The following is a 19,121-nucleotide window of genomic DNA, read 5'->3' as shown; positions in this document are numbered from 1 at the left end:
TTCTGGTGAAACCACGCCTTTCTTTTCACAACCGAGAGCACGGATGGAAGCTACAGTACATTTGTACAATTCAGAAATACTACGACTATGAACCTCTGAATTAAGGGCTGCACCTCACATTAAATTTTATTAGATTCATTATAATTAAGAATATTCCCAGAAAACAAGCAACAACTGGGTTGTTTTGTCTGACCAACAGGGTAAGTCCCCAAATGGTAATATATTATAACGTAAAACACATTCTCGGATAACCTGGAACTAACAAACACTGTAAAATGACCTAAAGGATTAATAAATGATCAACATAGTTGCAGATTAATGTTTGATAAATAGCCTAATTGTTGCAGCTCTGTTTGGATATATATTATATCGGAGTATTGGGATGGATAAGCCCTATTCCACTGAATTACTAACTTGGATATAAAACAAAGTTTTGTGGAAGAACCTCCAGCATTCATATCTTCATGTATTGAACTGTGAACGTACCAGTGAATGGATTTCAGTAATTCTGTGTTTTATCAATCTTTTACCAAATAACAGCCCACAACAATGATTGGCTCGATTCCAAACAGATGTGGACAACAATGCTGTTGTATCTCGCTATCTGTGCAGAGAAAAAGCAGGAATGTGGTCTGTCCGTCCTCAGACAGATAAACAAAGTTATCTGGCTGCAACATCATGAGACTAAAAGCTTCTCCGCTCTCCCCACCACTGTTTATCTGCCGCTTTCCAAGTCTCTCTCTCTCTTTGTGTGTGTGTGTGTGTGTGTGTGTGTGTGTGTGTGTGTGTGTGTGTGTGTGTGTCTGTCCAGGGAGATTTAATTTAGTAATCAGCCAAGCTCCTGGAGATGACCGGCGTCTTGGGATTTAGGAGCCGTTGCTGTGACAACCAAAAGGTCACCTGACACCAATCACCTCAGACATCAAGTTTACAGAGATAAGAGGCAAGTGTAGTATTTAACCAGGGTAAAGACACATCGGCCGAAAGTGTGACAATCAATCTCTCTGGGGGACAATTCAAACATCGAGTCCGGAGAGGTTTCAACCGGCTCTGGGGAATTTGCATTTACCAGCGCAGGATAAAAACAGGGACGTGTACGGGTGTGGTCACGTTTCAAGGAAGCACGGCAGCCTGTGATATCTCATCGTCATCCCGCCCTCATGATGCGTTCTGCCACTGACTGCCGCCCAGTGCACCTGCTGACAGGTGCAGAGGAAGTATGCTGTAGTTTCACCCCAACCTGCCCGACTGGATCAGCAGGCAACACACACACACACACACACACACACACACACACACACACACACACACACACACACACACACACACACACACACACACACACACACACACACACACACACACACACACACACACACACACACACACACACACACACACACACACACACACACACACACACACACACACACACACACACACACACACACACACACACACACACACACACACACACAGAGGAGGAAGAGAAGATAACACTGCTGCGTCACTTTAAGGCCACACCCACCATTTAACAAATGCCGTTTCACTCTGTAACAATGCAAATAACTGAGTGATTCATTCATTCGTTCACTGCAAGTGTCCATCCGCCATTGTAAAGGACAGAGACACTGCCATGTTCTTGTGCTGCTCGACGACAGCAAACCTGGAGACGTGACGATAAACAGCCCTGACTGGCTGCGTTGGATTCCAACAATTCCTACCAGAAGGACAATGAACCGGCTGAGGCCACATGGAGTTAATGCACACAAACTCACTTGCAGTATAGGTGGCTGTCTTATTCTATTTCAAATTCAGATTGTTTTAGAAAGGTCATATTTGTGTATGAATGGATAAAGGGGAGTGTTTCAGTAATATAAGAACCGTGTCGCTGGGACATTCTGAGCCTTGGTAATGTCAAGAAATATTGATAGTGCAATATTCATTTGATGCTCTATGTTTTCACACAACAGTTTGGGGGCTTTGGAGAATGTAAACAGGAAATATCATCTCGCCATGGAGTTAGTTAGGTGTTTAAACAACTGTTTTTTTTCCGTTTACATTTTGCCACCATTCAAAATATGCCGAATTTGCAGTTCCTGTTTGGGAAGTACCCACGGATACACAGACAACAATCACTGCAATGCTGCATTAAGTTCTATAGTTAAAGGATCATCTTTTTTTAGATGAAGTGGATTTATGGATGGATTTTATACATGATGATATCCTAAGAAGGTGTTAATCATCCTGATTTTAAACTTATGTCGGTGAGTTAGGACGCCGAGAACGAGAATAAATTTGACACACATTGCGATTCACAACTCATAACACTAAAGTTTATTTCAGTCAGTACAGTCTATTTCACCTTGATAATTAAAATTTGGCAATACAGGGAAATTAAAAGTCAACTCTTGGCATTCACTAGTTTGTAATGTAACTGTGCCTTTAAATGTTCCCGTGGAAACAAGGCATTAACTGGCCAATAGGATTCAGTGTTGTTTAACGTTAGAGAGGGGGAGATTGCGATGAATAATAATGGAAAAAAATCATCCTTTCATTATCTGCAGACAAACAGGAGGAGCAGGTGTCAGATTTCCACGATGACCATCTGATTAGTAGTGGTTGGCAGGTGTTGTCAACACGCATCTGATTGGCTCCTATTTGTTTGAACACTGAGAATGAAACACACCCTTTCCATTACACCGAGACCTGTCAGACTGCTCAACGTGTTATCGAATTCACAACAGTGTCCCAGCTAGTCGCAAACTCTGCCTCACAAAGCAGTAAATGTCCCCTACCTGTCCATATCAACCAGAACAAAGAGTGCGGTGGACAAAGGCAACGTAATGGATTGAGGAAGTGCCACACAGGAGTTGGAGTGGGAGCAATGGAGAGTCAGAGATAGTGAAAATGGATCTGAAAGAAAGCTGAACAACAACCCACAAGCCTTTTCAAGAGGGAGACACGAACTCAACAACTGAGGCCAGTAAAATATGACGATGCTGAAAATGACTCCCCTTATCACAGTCATTCCTGGACCCAGTGTTCCAGCTGCTTTCTGTGATAACATTGTTTAAAAGTGTGTGGTGCTTTCTGCGCCCCTGAGCCTCGGGACCAAGACAACACAACTCAACACTTGTATTAAACTCACTCTCACAGCAATCGTATCTCCAGCTGCGAGGAGACGGCTGCAAACAGGCCTGAAAAAATACAAAAACAGTTAAAGTAGTAAAAAAAAAAAAAAAGGAGTACTACATCCCCAATGTGACTCAGCAAGCAACTAGGCCACAATCCAGTTCCAAATGTCTGCTTATCAGCCCATTTACATCAAGAAGAATAGAAATCAACCACCCCTGAAAGGAAACAGTGTGTCTGTGAGCCATCGGATCCTAAGAGCCCCACAGGGAAATTAGATTTCTTGTCTAATTTATGAGCTCTCGAGCCCAGTAGAGCTCGAGGTCATGGAGGGACGTCTGTGTTCGACAGAAATCTTCTGCCTATTTTCACCGATGAGTTTTTTTAAGAAAATGGGTGATTCTCTGTATTTCGCTGCTCGATGCAGTACATCACCAGTACTGGAACTGCCATTTCATGGTAAAGTGCATCAAGTTAAATCAAATTAAAAAAATAAGGAGAAAAAAAGAGAGAGGGGGGGGTGCAAAGACGTGCTGACATTGCACATTGCTTTTACAATGGTGCAGTAAGCTAGGCTAGGGAGGTTGAAGCAGGGACAAAGTAAAGATGCTCCCATCCTGATAACGATGCCATCTTACAGCTGTACATTAGATAAACACTTCTTTCTCATCTCCAGAGTTGAGAGTCGTAGAGACACGTGTTGTTGTTGCTCCTGCAGAGTAAATAAGCTGATAAATGATATGATAATCAATTCGGTGCATCAACTAGTGTACTCACTGATACATTATTAAATATTTTAGGCTCCATCAGAAGCTGTTCGGATATTGGTTTCGGTACAGGAAGAACGAAGGTTGCATTCTGTATACCATCTGTTTAATATGCTTTATACATTCACAGTTGTATAAACTTGACAAACAATGTCAGTTTATGTCCAAGCTTTCATCACAACGGCAACATTTCAGGCTAATAACGAAGCCGGTGAATACTACTACTTATAACGACTATTCTCAAGGTCTCCCTACAATGATTGTGCTAAACCTAAGAGTCTCTGGGCCATTGTGTCCATATAAATCCAGAGGACAGAGGAGACTTTTAGGCAAAGTGCAGCAGCATTTGCTAGAGTACGAGCCTATAAAATAACCGTCAGTGACACACTGCAGACACCTGAGAGACTCAAATACTAATTGTGGCCAGCTCCAGCTATGTAAACAGAGCATTCCTGAACAGTACAGAGTGCATGGAAGCAATGGTGTGTGCGTGTGTGTGTGTGTGTGTGTGTGTGTGTGTGTGTGTGTGTGTGTGTGTGTGTGTGTGTGTGTGTGTGTGTGTGTGTGTGTGTGAGAAAGAGAGAGAGAGAGAATCTGAAGCTGCAGTGATAGTAGTGTGGCATTACCAAGTGACAAATGGAATTCAGAGCCAGCCCACACAATCCTGCCCATTTGACACGACACACAGCTAAAAATCACATGATGCCCACATGAAGGCCTCGCAAATAGCATCAGCTGTGAGTGGTAAACCTCAGTGTCACAAAGCCCCCATCCAGAGCAGCGACGCTCGGTAAATGTCCTGGTCATTAGATACACTGAAAATACAGGCACGATGACAAGGCCTGGGAAGGTCTGTGTCAAGTCATAACCCCATCGCCGTCAGACACGGTTTCCATGTGGGCATCCGAATGGGTTCGCCTCGGAGGAGACGACTAGCAGCAGCACGCTGATCACAGGCCTACGTCGGTGTGCCTTTACCATGAACATGCAAGGATTTAGCACTGTGGAGTCGGAGACAGATCAAGGTGCCCATTTGGTTACCAAAAACACACACAACGGCTCCAGGAGTACTTTCTTTTTTTCTTTTCTTTTTACTTAAATTACAACTACAAAGTCCACATTGGCTGGCTTTAGAATTTGTTTACAACATTTATGTGGGAGATGGGTGTTTCTGCTTAAATAATTAAAACTGGGGAATAAAACCAAGCTTGTCTGTCTCATAATATTTATTCACTGCAGGGCAGGGAAGCAATTTAAGTCAGTAACACCAGTATTTCATTGTGTCAAGTCTAGATAAAATCAGAGGAACTAGACTGGCAACATATTACTTACAAAAAGATGCAACAAAACCACAAATGTATTGTAGCGAAACCACGAGTGATTAGTCATTAAGTACAACATCAGTCTAGGCATGTTACCTAAAAATGTGGGTCAACCTCAAATAAATTGCCTCGATATGTTGAGTGAGAGAAAAAATGTCCAAAGGAATTATATGAAGAAAATTCAGATTTCAGTGACCGTACAAGTCTACATTATAGTGTATGCTAAATTTGTTCATGCTGTATTCTTTAATTAAAAAATGCAACATGCCTTGTCCAATTCTACCCACATGTGCTGGCTCTCTCTTTTTAAAGTCAGCAGTATACTACGCTGAATTGAATTTACAACACTGCTGTTGGACAGAGTTCAAACCCAAAGTGGATTTAACGCTGCATCAAATTCATTAAAGAGAGGAATGTGAAAATAAGCGCCATGGTGATGTACAATATCTTCTTCTTAAAAGGAGGAGGATTAAGATCATGTGGAAATGTGTAGTCAATGTGTCAACATTTACATAATAGAGAAACCTCCTGTTATATTAGCTTAAACTTCCAGGATCTATCATCAGTGGCATTTTCCTGCTTTGATTTAAAAAGCTGGCCAATAACATGCTGTCTAAATGCATAGTAACAAATGGCAATAATAAAAAAGAAAAAAAGAAACAGACAGAGCCTTGCTTCCAGTTGGAGAGTCCAGTATTTACATGAGGCTTTATCTGGTGTTGAATTAGTGTGGGTGTTTGTGTTGGGGGTTGGAAGGAGGGCAGAGTGGGGTCGTCTGGAAGAGGTGTCACATAAACAGACGTCACTTCTTGAGACTAGACATTCACATCTGTGACTGATGCCGACAGTGAAGAGAGGAGATGGACACCAGTGACCTCTTAATTAAGACTCAATCCTTTCCCTGTCTTTGCTAATTAGTCACCGCTTGTCTAATTAAGATTCTATCAGCAAGTGTCACATTTTCCTCACCGTACTGGTTTTCGTGAAGCTTTGTGCAGCAAGTGACGAGCGTGTGGACGGCTTGTGCCTGGGAAAAATGAGGTCGCATTTTTCTCTAGTTTTCTGTGTGCTGACCTTTAAGCGTCGGTATGCATACTGACCTTTATGCTCCGTTATCAGACACGCAAAACACACAGCGTAACGTTGTTGGGGCATTCAAAGCAGCAAACTTGCCACAGAGCTGAACTGTGCTTTTAGGCTGTTTGTAACCAGTTAGTCAGCTTACATTTGCAAATAATTTGTCTCGTTTTGACTTTTAAGAGCATTATATTGTGCTGTGTGCCCGATCCCAGTTATTATGACCAAATGATAACAAGAATTCCTTCGTATTCGATCACATTTGGCCCACTTTATCCATCTCAAGCCGTCATTAGGGAGCTGTTATGTCAGCCTGCAGTCTTAGCAAGAAAGCTCCACTCCACACTTATTAAGCACTAAATAATGCTTAGCAATAATAGCCACCACCCATAATATTTTGTGATAAAACTGAATTGGAACCATGTGAAATAGAAATGCTGATTTTATTGTATAACTGGCTTATAAAATAATATACCCATGACGATGCTAAATATGCAGCATGGACATTAGGTCATTTGGTATCTAGCTCACTTGAGTTGAGAATCTTTTTGTGTGTGGTCCCCAGCATGCATGTAATCGCTCAGTCTTGAATGTGAGTGGTGCAGGGGTCTGTGGTGACGGGGTCTGTGGTGACGGGGTCATGCGGTGAGGGCCCCGACTTAAGGGACACACAAGCCCAGCAGATGCACATCACGTAGAGCCGTGCAGTCCTACGCAGGGATAGCGGCGATAGCTATAAGACAGCGCGCCATGGCCGTCAGCTGCTCAGCTCTGGGGGGCTGATGACACAACCATATCCCCCCTGTCATCAGAACAGATTACCGAAGCCATTTGGTGTCATTAAGGTTTCCGGCTAACCACAGCACACACATGCTTTCTCCATCAAGGATGCTTTGGCGCCGGTCACCACGACACATTTCCAGATGGAGACCGGAAGCGGTAGCTACCCGCCCCACTGGTGGCCGGGCAATTACTCAAAAAGTCTTTGTAAAATCGTAAATTGTTGTTTGTTTGTATCGAGAACGGGATATATTGTGTTGATTAGTGAGCTTTACCTGTACTGGTACGGGTACACAGATGGTATTACCTTCGGACAGAGCCAGGCTTGTTGATTATCAGTCTTTATGCTAAGCCGTGCTCATTTACAGGCATGAGATCAGGATACTTTAACACTCTCCAAGAAGGTGAATAAGGGTCTTTCCCAAAATGTGTGAGATCAATAGTCCCCCACTGACCTCAAATGCATCAATTACTAAAAGAGTTCTGGGAAAAAAGATACTTTTACACACACCTCAGTGGTCACTGCCTCGCCGCAAACCTGAACACATGTGAGCAATATCTCTTTCTCTCCCAGCTAATTGTTTTACCCATAAGGCATATAATCCAGCACATTCTCCCATCTCGGCGACTACCACCCACACAAAGCCCTCTTCAATGCTTGGCCACACACCGTCATCCATAACTGCTGTGAAGTGACCTGTTGGAACGATTCTTTTCATTTGGACTTAAGCAGGAAAAGGAAATGGCGGGGGGGGCTCAGTCAGAGTGGGCTGCCCCTTAATAAGAGCCGTCACAATTCCCATACTCAGACGACAATGAGTGCGGAGAGAATAGATGAAGAACTGAGAGGGGAGAGATAAAGAGAGCAGAGGAGATGAATAGAGCCGGGAAAGATGAGGAGGAGGAATAAGGCAGTGTGGTTCAACAAGGCATTGTTGGGTGCCGCATAATTACCACTGCAGGAAGATCCCAGGAGTTTGGGCCCGTGTGTGTGTGTGTGTGTGTGTGTGTGTGTGTGTGTGTGTGTGTGTGTGTGTGTGTGTGTGTGTGTGTGTGTGTGTGTGTGTGTGTGCTCACTGCCGTGGACAAACAGACAGACTCGTGTCTAAATCCTCTTAATCAGGGCTCGACTGTTCTCTAAACCTGTAGATACTCTCTTGTTTTGTCGGCGTGTGCACATAAATGTGCGCGAGTAAGCTTCCCAAAGACTTTATATTAATGGGATTTGGGTAAACAGACCCCAAGGCCTAAACCACAATATAATTAAAAGTAAAGGAAGCAGACAAGGGGGAAGAAAGGCCTTCATATCTCAAGGAGCCTGAGAGATAAATTATAGATTTTCCGGGTTCAACCACCACTAGAAAGATAACAAGCGGACGGTTAGCTTTAACGACAACAAATTAACTCGACATAAGCTTCCGAGTGTCTTTTTACTATGTTGCGGCTCAACGTGATATTACAGAATCATGAGTTGGAGTTAAAAATGCACAAGCACTTAACTAGGTTTCTTTGTGCAGAAGGAAAGTCCCTGCTAAATAAAATAAATATATAAAACGTATTTCTTTTCAAGAGACAAGCAGCATTTCTTTGGGCACATCCACTTGCTCGTGGGTCTAGTCTCAGCCATATTAATGATGCCCACAAAACACAACCAATCCCATCACGTTGCGTCCTAGTCGGCCAGCTGCAGGCAGCACCACATATCATCGGAGTTTAACTGTAGCAGAGCTGGCAGAAAGACACGGCCGTGTCGGCATGTACAAAATGGGCGCACGCACACACGCCATCGCTATCTGCAGGCATATGATGCTGCTGCTGACTTAACACAGGACACTGAACAGAACTGCCTACGTTGTAAAGACTGCACAATGACAGAGGGAGAGACCGGACAAAGAGTCGGCTACTTCTGAAGTGGTTCCGTACGATATTTCACACTCCATGTTTACTGTTCAAAAGGTGGTTCTGCTTCTGAATGGTTATGAACAGGCTCTAAACCTGGAGAGGTCCTAATGTCTTGAAGTGTAAACACCAACTTAATACCCTGTTTTTGCCTGAACACAACACAAATTTTTTAAAATGCATTCAGACACACCAAAACGCTGATTCAGAGCCGTTTGAACTGCTAGCTTAGCTTAGCAAGGCTTCAAAACAGGCGATGGGGAGTGACAATCACAGAATAGGGGATGTGAATGAGTCGTAGGGACAACATATAAACCACTGCTAGTAAAAGTGGGAGGGGGCATCGTGACATCACCTTTTGATCCAGGGTCGTTATACAAACTGAAAACATTTATAATATGGCATATACCATGCATCAGCTCGCTGTAAAATCTGTTGTTCCTGGGGCTGCAAACTGTTTTTAACCCCATCACTAGATTAATGAGTTGCAGGTTTTTTCATGCTTTTGCAAACTGTAGTTGGAATGTATTAAAATAAATAAATAGCACAGATGAATCATTCTACCTGAAGTTGATGGTGAAATAAAGTGACCTTTAATAACTCCAAAAAGGTGAGTTTAGTGTTAAGTTACTTCCTAAAGGAACTGACATGTAGATTTTAAAGGATCTTAATGCTTCATGAAAGAAAAAAAACTTTGATTAAGTCTCTGAGACTGAAGGATAATTTCACTAACACTGAGCATCATCATAACTCCCAGATGGGGGGTTATACTAGCCAAGCAGTAGGATTGACAGTGTAGGAATAAATGAATGCCTTTTGAATAGATCTGTCATCCTAAACACCGGCTAGGTTAACGGGTACCTTAGCTACAGAACCCAAGCAGCCCGATAGTAAGCTGAGAGCTTTAAGTCCCCTGTGTTCCGACGCTCATAACGAGCTCAGCATTTCATGGCTTCATGGCGGAGGCATTGATTGCCAGAGTAGACGAGGAAAGGTCATTGAGGAAAAGCGGCAAATCGTAATGTCACGTAGTCGACGACAACAACGTGTAAGGATCTGACAAACTGTTTGGTCCTTTTGGCATTCAGGACTTTCTTCAGGAACTTTTGTCAACCGTGTCTAAATCCTGACGCATTCCTCGGAAGTACACATTCCTACACGGTGCATGTACACAAACGTGAGGACGCTGGATAAGAGCAGCCTTCAAAGGAAAGGAGAGGGACCTGCCCCCCCACTCCACTAAACTCACCATCGTAAACTGTCGGCCTTTCTCCTCCTCTGACAGAGTCTGTAACTGCAAGCAGCAAGTGTGACCGAATCCCATTCACACTCAATAAAGCACTTGAGCTAATTAAGGGAAAGAAAGACTACTCTTAAGTAAAAGAAAAAGAAAAGACTGCACGCACGTTCACGCGTACCTCTTTAGTGGGATTACAAAAAGCGCAGCATTAGTGAGACAGCATTTCATGGTCCATTTAGTTGGTAACCGAGTGTCCACTGTAGTTGAATGCAGAGCTTAAAGCTGAGCACCGACGTACATAAGCAGAAATTCAGCACAAAGTAGGGAAGATGCTTATAGTGTACACATGTGACTTCTATCTCCACCTCTTTCTCACTCCCCCCCCCCCCCCCCCCCCCACACACGCACACACACACACACACACTCACAAAAACATATAAACACACCCTGAAATTGAAGCCAGAGATCTTTCCCAAAGCCTGCTATGAGGGAGGAAGTGAAGTCGTTCCACCGCTGTCAGAGAATACAAAGGTGGAAGAAGGGTTGGGGCGAGGGGGGGGGGGGTGTTTAACTTCCTGCTGAGAGAAAGGAAATAAACACTTCCATATGCAATGCCTGCCAGAAACCCCTGCACATGCACACGCAGTTTGGAGTCGAAGCAGTAACACGGTGTTGTAAATTTGAGCAGCCCCGGTTAGCAAGCCGCGCCGCCATTATGGAAGGGGGGCGAATATTTATAGTCGGCGAGGCCTCGTTCATCACACCAGCTCCGTAATATAATGCAGCTTGGGTAGAAATACGCTCTTCTGAAGCCGGAGCTCCTCAGATCCTGATTGGTCTGGGAGGGCGACGGTTGTTTTATGCGACGAGGATTCTAATTTCCAGTGTCTGCATGTCACATGCAGCAAATCCTGTTGACCAGGGCAAAGCACACACACACACACACACACACACACACAGTGGACCTCCTGCCCGGGGAAACCTATGAACTTTAGGCCACTGTGCCATTTTTCATGTCCGCAAAACACACACGCACATTAATACACACAGATTGGCTTTACAGTCCTTGTGAAGACCTTTGTTGGCTACAATACCTAGTATGTTACCAACACACACCTCAGCCTAACATCATCTTTCTGTGCACATGAAACGTACGACACACACACACACACACACACACACACACACAGACAATTAAAAAAACTTCCCTGATGATCAACACACCTTACATGTACAAACACCAGAGAGGTCATGACACTAATCTGCACTCAATCTGACACCTCTCTGTCGTGATTGTGTGTTTGTGTTATCCATCACACACACTCATCGTTTTGCATATTATGTGGAGTATGAGGTCATCTTCTTAAGAAGATTATCCCTAAAGAAGTTCTGGTGTTTTTCAGATTGACAGGTTTTATCATCTGTGTGCAAACACAGCATACCGTCTGTGTCGTCGTTACGGACCTGAATAGGGACGGGGTGAGGAGGAGAGCGGTCACAATGCAGTCTGCGTTTGGAATTACATAATCTGGTTATTTTCCCACAGCTTCAGTCCAATCAATACACGGTAAAGTGGCCTTCCTGTGCCTTGGATTCAGCAGCATTGCACTGTGAGTGTGTGTGTGTGAGTGTGTGTGTGTGTGTGTGTGTGTGTGTGTGTGTGTGTGTGTGTGTGTGTGTGTGTGTGTGTGTGTGTGTGTGTGTGTGTGTCCTGTACTTTTTCCACTGATACCCAAAGCAAATAATACAATCTCTGCAGCACAACTGGTTAGAGACTTAATCAGCTCAGACTGGAAGTGCCTGTGTGTGTGTGTGTGTGTGTGTGTGTGTGTGTGTGTGTGTGTGTGTGTGTGCTGAAGGTCCCGACCTAAAGCTTTTCAACAAGTCTCTACGGTGGGCAGTCAAACAGCAGCGAGTGCTTTGTGAAGTGAGGAAAGACACTGCAGCAGCACCTCTCCACACATCCCACTTGATTAAAGCGAGAAAATGGCACAAGCTCTGGGTAAAATTAGGTCACTTAGATTTTACAGATGGCCCTTGTTGCCGAGCATATTTTCCCAATTAAGGCTGATTAGGGAGGGAAATTCCCAGACAGCGTGAATTATTAAAAAAAAACTTTAAATGGAATCTGATCGTGTGGCGTTTTGTGGCGGTGACACCCGACATCCCCAGATGGGTCCCGGAAAAGGGGGGGGGGGAGGGGGGGATGGAACAATGAGACCTCTGATTGGTCCAAAGTGAGAAGTGAGTTTCCTCCTATTGTCTAAAGTCATTAAAGTGGAGGAAGGACATAATCAACACTGGCTGACATGACGAGACCAAAATAACTAAAATTGGGAATGCACACTAGTGATCCCTCAGTATTAACATGAGTGCTTAATAAAATGACCAGATAGTTTTCTATCAAAATGCTCCACAATAAGAAAGATTCAAGAAATAAAGCCAGCGCTCAATGACAGGCAAACGTTTTAAAAAGATGTCCACCACTTGGCCCTTTGGTGTGTTTCCTGGTGTTTTTCCTGCAGCAGGAGTTTCATCAGAACAGACGAGCCCTGCAGTTCTGAATGGGAGAAGGTGAGCTGCACACATCACAGCTGAGAATCACCAGGAAAATAAACATTATGTACTCAGACTCAAGTGCCCGAGCGGACAAAAACATATGAAAAAAATTGTATAAATTATTGTTTTTAATCTGTTTAATTAATTAATTAACTTTCAAACTGAATTAAAGCCCCCACAAGTGTTTTCATGACTAGACCTCTCCTTAAGCTGTAACTGACTGTTATTTTGTTGCACTAATCACGGCATTGATAGCCTATACCTTTATCATTAGTATGGTTAGGCCTTTACTGGCGACCTGTCCAGGATGTACCCTGCTGGGATCGGCTCCAGCCCCCCCGCGACCCTGAATACAGGATGAAGAGGTAGAAGATGGATGGATGGATAGGCCTTTTTCTCTTTAAGCCGTCTTTCGACAGGAAAAGCTCAGGTGTAAACAATAAAATCCTGCTATTTTGCCTGCTGGCTCACTGTCGATGGGACACTGGAATAAGAACAGAGCTATTGTTAATGTTATTAGTAACACCTGTGCTTTTCCTCAGTAGAGCTGTAATAAGGAGACAAAGTCCCTCCCCTGTCGGTGTCCCCCTTGGGACCTAATTTGAGAAAAAAAATCTACGCATGGTGAGAGCCAATTGTTAATTCCCAGTGACTCTTTATCAACTGGGGAGCAAAAGATAGAGTGAGACCCGTTATTCAACTCCAACCCAGTATGAAACAGACGGGCGTTGCAGCGTCAGTGACAGATGTCACACTTTTGTGACTTTCTCGAAGTGCAAAATTATGTTTTAAATTGACAGCCATCCATTGTGTAATTCATGGCCCAATCGATCCTACACTAAGCCCCGCCCCCTGCTGCTACTCCATCAAACTGAGATATACGCGGTAAACAAACCCACAATCGGAAAGCAGGAAAGCAATCAGAGCTGCTCCCCATCCCAACAAGGCTGTTTACATCTTCAAGTGAAGATTTTCTATTTCACTTTGGTTGTGGATTTTTCCTCATTATTCACATGGATAGGCTGACCGACTTTCTAGTCCAGTAACACTGTCCTGACATGAATGAGGTAGTACTATGATGTTTAATTCTGTGTGTAGTGCCTCTAAAAAAGCAGCAGCGTTACCACTGCTGAGCAGACCCTGACAACATTGCTGCCAGCTGCATTCACAGGTTCTAAATATGTGAAATTGTCCTTGAAGAGTTGCTGCTCTTTTGTGTGTCTCTACAGGAAGTTAGTGTGGGCCGGGCTGGCTCCGAGCGACCCTTCAGCAGCCTGTTTTACCACGCTGGGAGCCTGTCAGAGTGGCTCAGTGTCAAACTGCCCAACCCCGCTGACTCAAGCTGACCATGAACTGGCCAGACCAGCCACACTGGCCTGATGTTCGCATTTCTGTTGCTGCACTCGACTGATGCTCCCATTCCTGTTCGGCGCTAGAGAAGCGTTGCCAGTCGAGCCTGTTTGAGGACTCGACAGATAACCAGCAGCCTGGACAGACGGAGCCAGTAGAATACCATACAAAGCAATGATCACCATTTTTATTTCACAGAATATGTCCTCACTCACTAAATGGTATTCATACAGGCCTCCTACATGGAGTCAGCCTAATCAGGAAGGCTTGATTCTATTGAAAGTAATGGGTTTAGTGACACCTGTAAGGTGTGGTTATTTCAGGTGTTGAAAAAAATATAATTATTAACCTGAAACGCCATCAACATGACACATCAATCGATTCAAAAGGTTTGGTAAAGAACAAAAGGGAAGCTGAATAAACACCGTTTGATGTCCACCTCCCAGGTGCGGGCAGGTGGTAGAGAGGGGGGGAAAGTACACGACAAACGTCATTCAAAAATCTATCACGACTTCTTGTGAGTTGTGTCACTCGTTCTTCAGTTGGATACACCACTGTTTCGCCTGGGAGCACTTATCACCAACTACAATATCACCCACTCAGGAAGTGAAGTCCACTCACGTGCGCCGAATTGAGGAGCGCTTCCTTTTGTTTCAATTAAAGACTTGACAGAGAGAGAAAACAACCCCCTTTCATGTTCAAAAAGCCGGGCAACATTAAAGGGCAAGTTCTGAGTGAGTCGCCGCCTCTCCGGGTCCTTACCTTGCCGGACAGTTTTCAACCTGACGGGACCTTTGCAGTTCTGTATCACGGTGTGCACGTCGTACAGGGGTAATCCCGAAATGGAGAGGTTCTCCACCTCCAGCAGCAGCTCCCCCTCGTTAATGTTCCCCACGTTGTAAAGCACGACATCCCCGCTAACTTGGCCGATGTAGGCGAACTCCCCGTTCTCCGCGCCGCCGCGCAGCGGCACGTTCAGGTCACCGCGGGCATCTTTCGACACGGAGCACTCGTTCACTCTGGAGCTCCAGTGGCTTTTCTTCAGCGCGGGTTTGGACATTGCGAACAGTTACGAGCCCCACGCAATAAAAAATAAACCCGGCGGGCTCTGCCACTGGGGTGAGAAACAGTCACAGCAGCGACGCCTCGCACAAGGCAGACTTGTATCCGTGTGAAGCGCAGCAAACTTTCTTCCTCCACCACAGGAACATGGGTGCCTTTTGACGGTGTCGTCCCAGCGCTCTCCCCGGGGCGGGAAATCAAGCCATTCCTGTCGGCTTTGAAGTCACTCCTTACTGTGTAGACGCTGTTCTCATCATTCCCTCAACATCCCCGCAGTTTAATCCACCTTTATGGATGTCATGTCACGTTCGCCACGGCTCCACTTATTAAATCCCCTCGGCTCTTCTGAACTCACTTTGAAGCTGTTTCCGTCTCTTCCCCGAGTCAAGCGGTGACTTTACCGGCGGGTGACACGCCGTCCTCGGCTCTTCGGACCAGGTACGACGCTCTCGTGCACTTCGCCGAGTCTCACTCCCAGTCTGAGCGGTTCTCCGGCGCTGGGAAGTGTGCGTGTTGCTGTTCGTGCTGCGTTCAAGTGCCGTCGGAAAGTTACACAGAGGTTCACGGAAACAATGTGGGAATGTTTAAAATATGGGAAAAGTTAAATGGAGGTGGACATTTTCCGTAATTCATATATAACTATACATTTACGTATATTCTTTACATTCAAACAATGCCTTTCGATTGATTTTATGTATTTACTATTTTAATAAAATATAACTAATTAACTGTGTTTTGAAGCAGATACATTAACAGTTTGAATGAAAAATGAATTACAGCCTATAGTCTACTTAAAATAACTACAACTTATATCAAATACTAGCTATAATAACAACTCAGACAATAATAAGTAACTAATACATTCATTTAGCCTAAATGTAGATTTTTAATAACTATATGAACGTTGCTTCACTGGGGAGGGCTCCAGATTTTATTTTTATTTTTAATTTTTTTGCTGGGAAATTGCTAAATAAGTGCAAACTTTACATTCTTAACTTGGGATATTTTTAAGTTTCAACATCGAAAATCGGAGTCTACAAAGAGCACGTGAACGTTGCAATATTACAATGAGCGCATGCGTGCTGCTGAGAGCAGATTGCCTGTACACTTTACATAAAATAGCTTTTAGTTTCCCTAAATAAGAGATTCTTGTCATTTTGTGTTTACTTCAGTCACTTGAAAATATTAAATTGAACCATAGAGCTCGTGAAATAGAAAATGTATTGTCTGATTTTTGTCAAGGAACTGTCATTATTTTAACTGATACTCAAAGCAAATTAGTTGTTCATACTTGGTGATGAGTCGGACTGAATTGCTAATTGCATGATGACCTAGTAGCCAAGCTGTTATACCTGCAATGCTGCCTGACAGGATTCCTCATTTCAGGCTAGACAGGTGGTTCACCATGTTTTCATGTGTGGGTGAAACCTCCTAAGACACTCCTACGTGTGTGTGTGTGTGTGTGTGTGTGTGTGTGTGTGTGTGTGTGTGTGTGTGTGTGTGTGTGTGTGTGTGTGTGTGTGTGTGTGTGTGTGTGCGGATGTGTGTTTAAGCCCAACCATAAAAACGTCTACGGAAGTATCTCTTACAAGGATTTGGACTTTGCTCCTTTTCTCCAGCAATACAATGTTTTATATTGAAAGATTTCTTGGCAACGTAGTTAGTCTCAAGAAGTATAATCACATTACAATTACCACCCATTCTTTCTCTACTCTTCAAGTGATGTGGGGAAGAGATGATCGGTGAGTGAGAAATACAACAAGATAAAGAAAAGAGGATAGGCCCTACCTGTAAATCATGATTAGAGTCCCAGAGATAACGAAAGCAAGACAATAAAAGACGATTACAGTAGATGGACAATCAGCTTGAAAGGCAGTATGAATTCAGCGTTTGATGGGTTCAGATGGGCTAGGCGTCTCACCTAGGGAACAGCAGATGAGCTTTTTCCCAATCTAAAAATAACAGTGAAAGTACTTTTTATCTCTTGGGAGGAAAAACCATTGGCCTGGATGGGACAGGAAATAGTAAGTGCACTTTTAAGATGAAGACGTACAACAATCTTCATCCTTTATCAGCTGCTCATACATGAAATGCATGTTTAACATTGTGTTCAGTTCATTGCAGTTCCCTCCAATGGGAAATTCTCTTTGTAGAAATGTGATGAACAATGACCATTCATATAGAAAAGTACTTAAAAGCAAAACACAAGATGCGAGCGTCATGAATTATGAACGTCTCTGTTCATCTATGGAGCCCCATTAAACAAAACGGCACTAACGCCGCATTTCTAACTATCCTATGAAAGAGGTGAGCTATTAAATAGTGCACACACAAGCTCCTTTCCTTGGGAGTTAAAAGGGGAAACAACTTCGCGGAGGAGAAAGCGACTACGGACATAACTGTCACATACATGATCACTCCCGATTGATGAGCAGCAAGAAGCAGACAAACTCGGTTTCCCACACAGCAAAGTTAGCTGGCTTATTGTTACATTCCCTCTGACTTTTCCTCTCTAGCGCCACCAGCAGGTCGCCTCAGGCTCAACACGAGCATTATGTCTGAATTCAAATGTCAGTGGTTCGGGATTAGCTGATGAGAAGTAAAGGCTTGAAGAAGTTCCAGACTTTGAGAGTAGGCTTGATGTTTGCGTGTGTGTCTTTGAATGTGAGTATGTGCCAGTCACTTCCATGTTCCTCCAGTGTGTGTGTGTGTGTGTGTGTGTGTACCAGCTTCCAGCCACACAGTGTCACCCAAATCAGATCGACACAGACAGACACACTGCCACGGGCCCCGAAAAATTTCCCTATTCTCTTTCCGCTCATCCATCAGTCCGTATGTGTCAACATGTTCTTGCTGGCATTTGCTGCCTCTCTGTATCTCACTGTCATATTCTCTCTCCGTCCGTCTTTCCTGCAAACATTCATGAATGCAAATCTATGCATCCAAACAGGGAAAGACGCACGAAGACTCGGCCTGCATGTTGCGTTTTTATCCAAAAGAATCAAACCGCGCGGCGTGCTCCGGCCTACGACCATGATCACAGGAAGAGCATGTTAAAATCAAAATGCTCCTTCCTGTAACATCTCCGGTGTCACACGTGTAACATCATACAGGAGCTACATATCAAACTGAGCCCCACAGCTTATGTAATACATGTTGATGTTGATGCTATCTCTTTTGTGACCAAACTACCTAACGAGGGAGAATGCTTTGTTTATCGTAAACTATCATTAGCAACCATTTCCATTCACGGTGCCTGATGAGCCTGTTGGCACCGCTGACATGTAATGACAGAGTGAAGTTAATGGCCGGCGGTAATAATGTTGCCTTCAAATCCGACAGCTGCAATCGGTTGACTTTGGTGCTACGCGCTGGCAGTCCTCCACCATTAGTAGCCTTTCAGGACGTCCGCGGCGGCTCACCCATCCGTCACTTCGCATTTCAAGTCGTGTAATGTGATGTAAGCATTTCATAGTGTTCACATCTGCTAAGTCGTTATCCCGTGTGACGTGCTCACGATTATTGCCCAAGTGCCTGTAATGATTGCAAATGTGAGGAAGGTTTCCAGAGCACACTGGGACATGTCGCTCAGACTCAGATGATTTTATTACTTTTACATAAATGAGGTTAAACTATTGGAGCTCAATACCCAGTATTCTGATTTTAAATGCAAGATGAAATCATGGTTAAAATCAAATCAATCATGTACCAACCATACATAAATGCTGATGTTGTTGTTGTTGTTGTTGTACAGTGAATATGTACTGTCTTGTAATTGTGTTTTTATACTACAGTTTTTTCAACAGAGATGGTATTCTCTGTTTCCTGCAGGAACAACAGATGTAAATTAGCCCATAGCTAACTCTGGTACAGCTAAAAAGCTGTGCACTGTTCCTGTTAAATACACAAATAAATAAAGTAAAAGCAAAA

At 43.9% G+C, this 19,121-nt stretch overlaps 1 protein-coding gene across 9 annotated transcripts in view; it reads right to left on the bottom strand.

Annotated features, from left to right (window-relative positions):
- magi1b (membrane associated guanylate kinase, WW and PDZ domain containing 1b) overlaps positions 1 to 15,666 on the bottom strand; it is a 123,748-nt gene extending 108,082 nt beyond the window's left edge. For 8 of the 9 annotated variants that reach the window (XM_084036372.1, XM_084036377.1, XM_084036375.1 and 5 more), the window contains exon 1: positions 14,892 to 15,665. In XM_084036372.1, coding sequence (XP_083892498.1) covers positions 14,892 to 15,189 — 298 coding nt within the window. In that variant the 5' untranslated portion in view covers positions 15,190 to 15,665. Of the gene's footprint in view, positions 1 to 14,891 lie in introns of all 9 variants that reach the window. The other variant, XM_084036373.1, reaches the window with a different exon arrangement.
- Between the last annotated feature and the right edge of the window lie 3,455 nt (positions 15,667 to 19,121).

This window comes from Eutrigla gurnardus, assembly GCF_963514095.1.
Source record: "Eutrigla gurnardus genome assembly, chromosome: 2".
NCBI classification, from domain to species: Eukaryota; Metazoa; Chordata; class Actinopteri; order Perciformes; family Triglidae; genus Eutrigla; species Eutrigla gurnardus.
The sequence above is the reverse complement of the archived record's forward strand: the minus strand, read 5'-3'. Positions and strand labels throughout refer to the sequence as shown.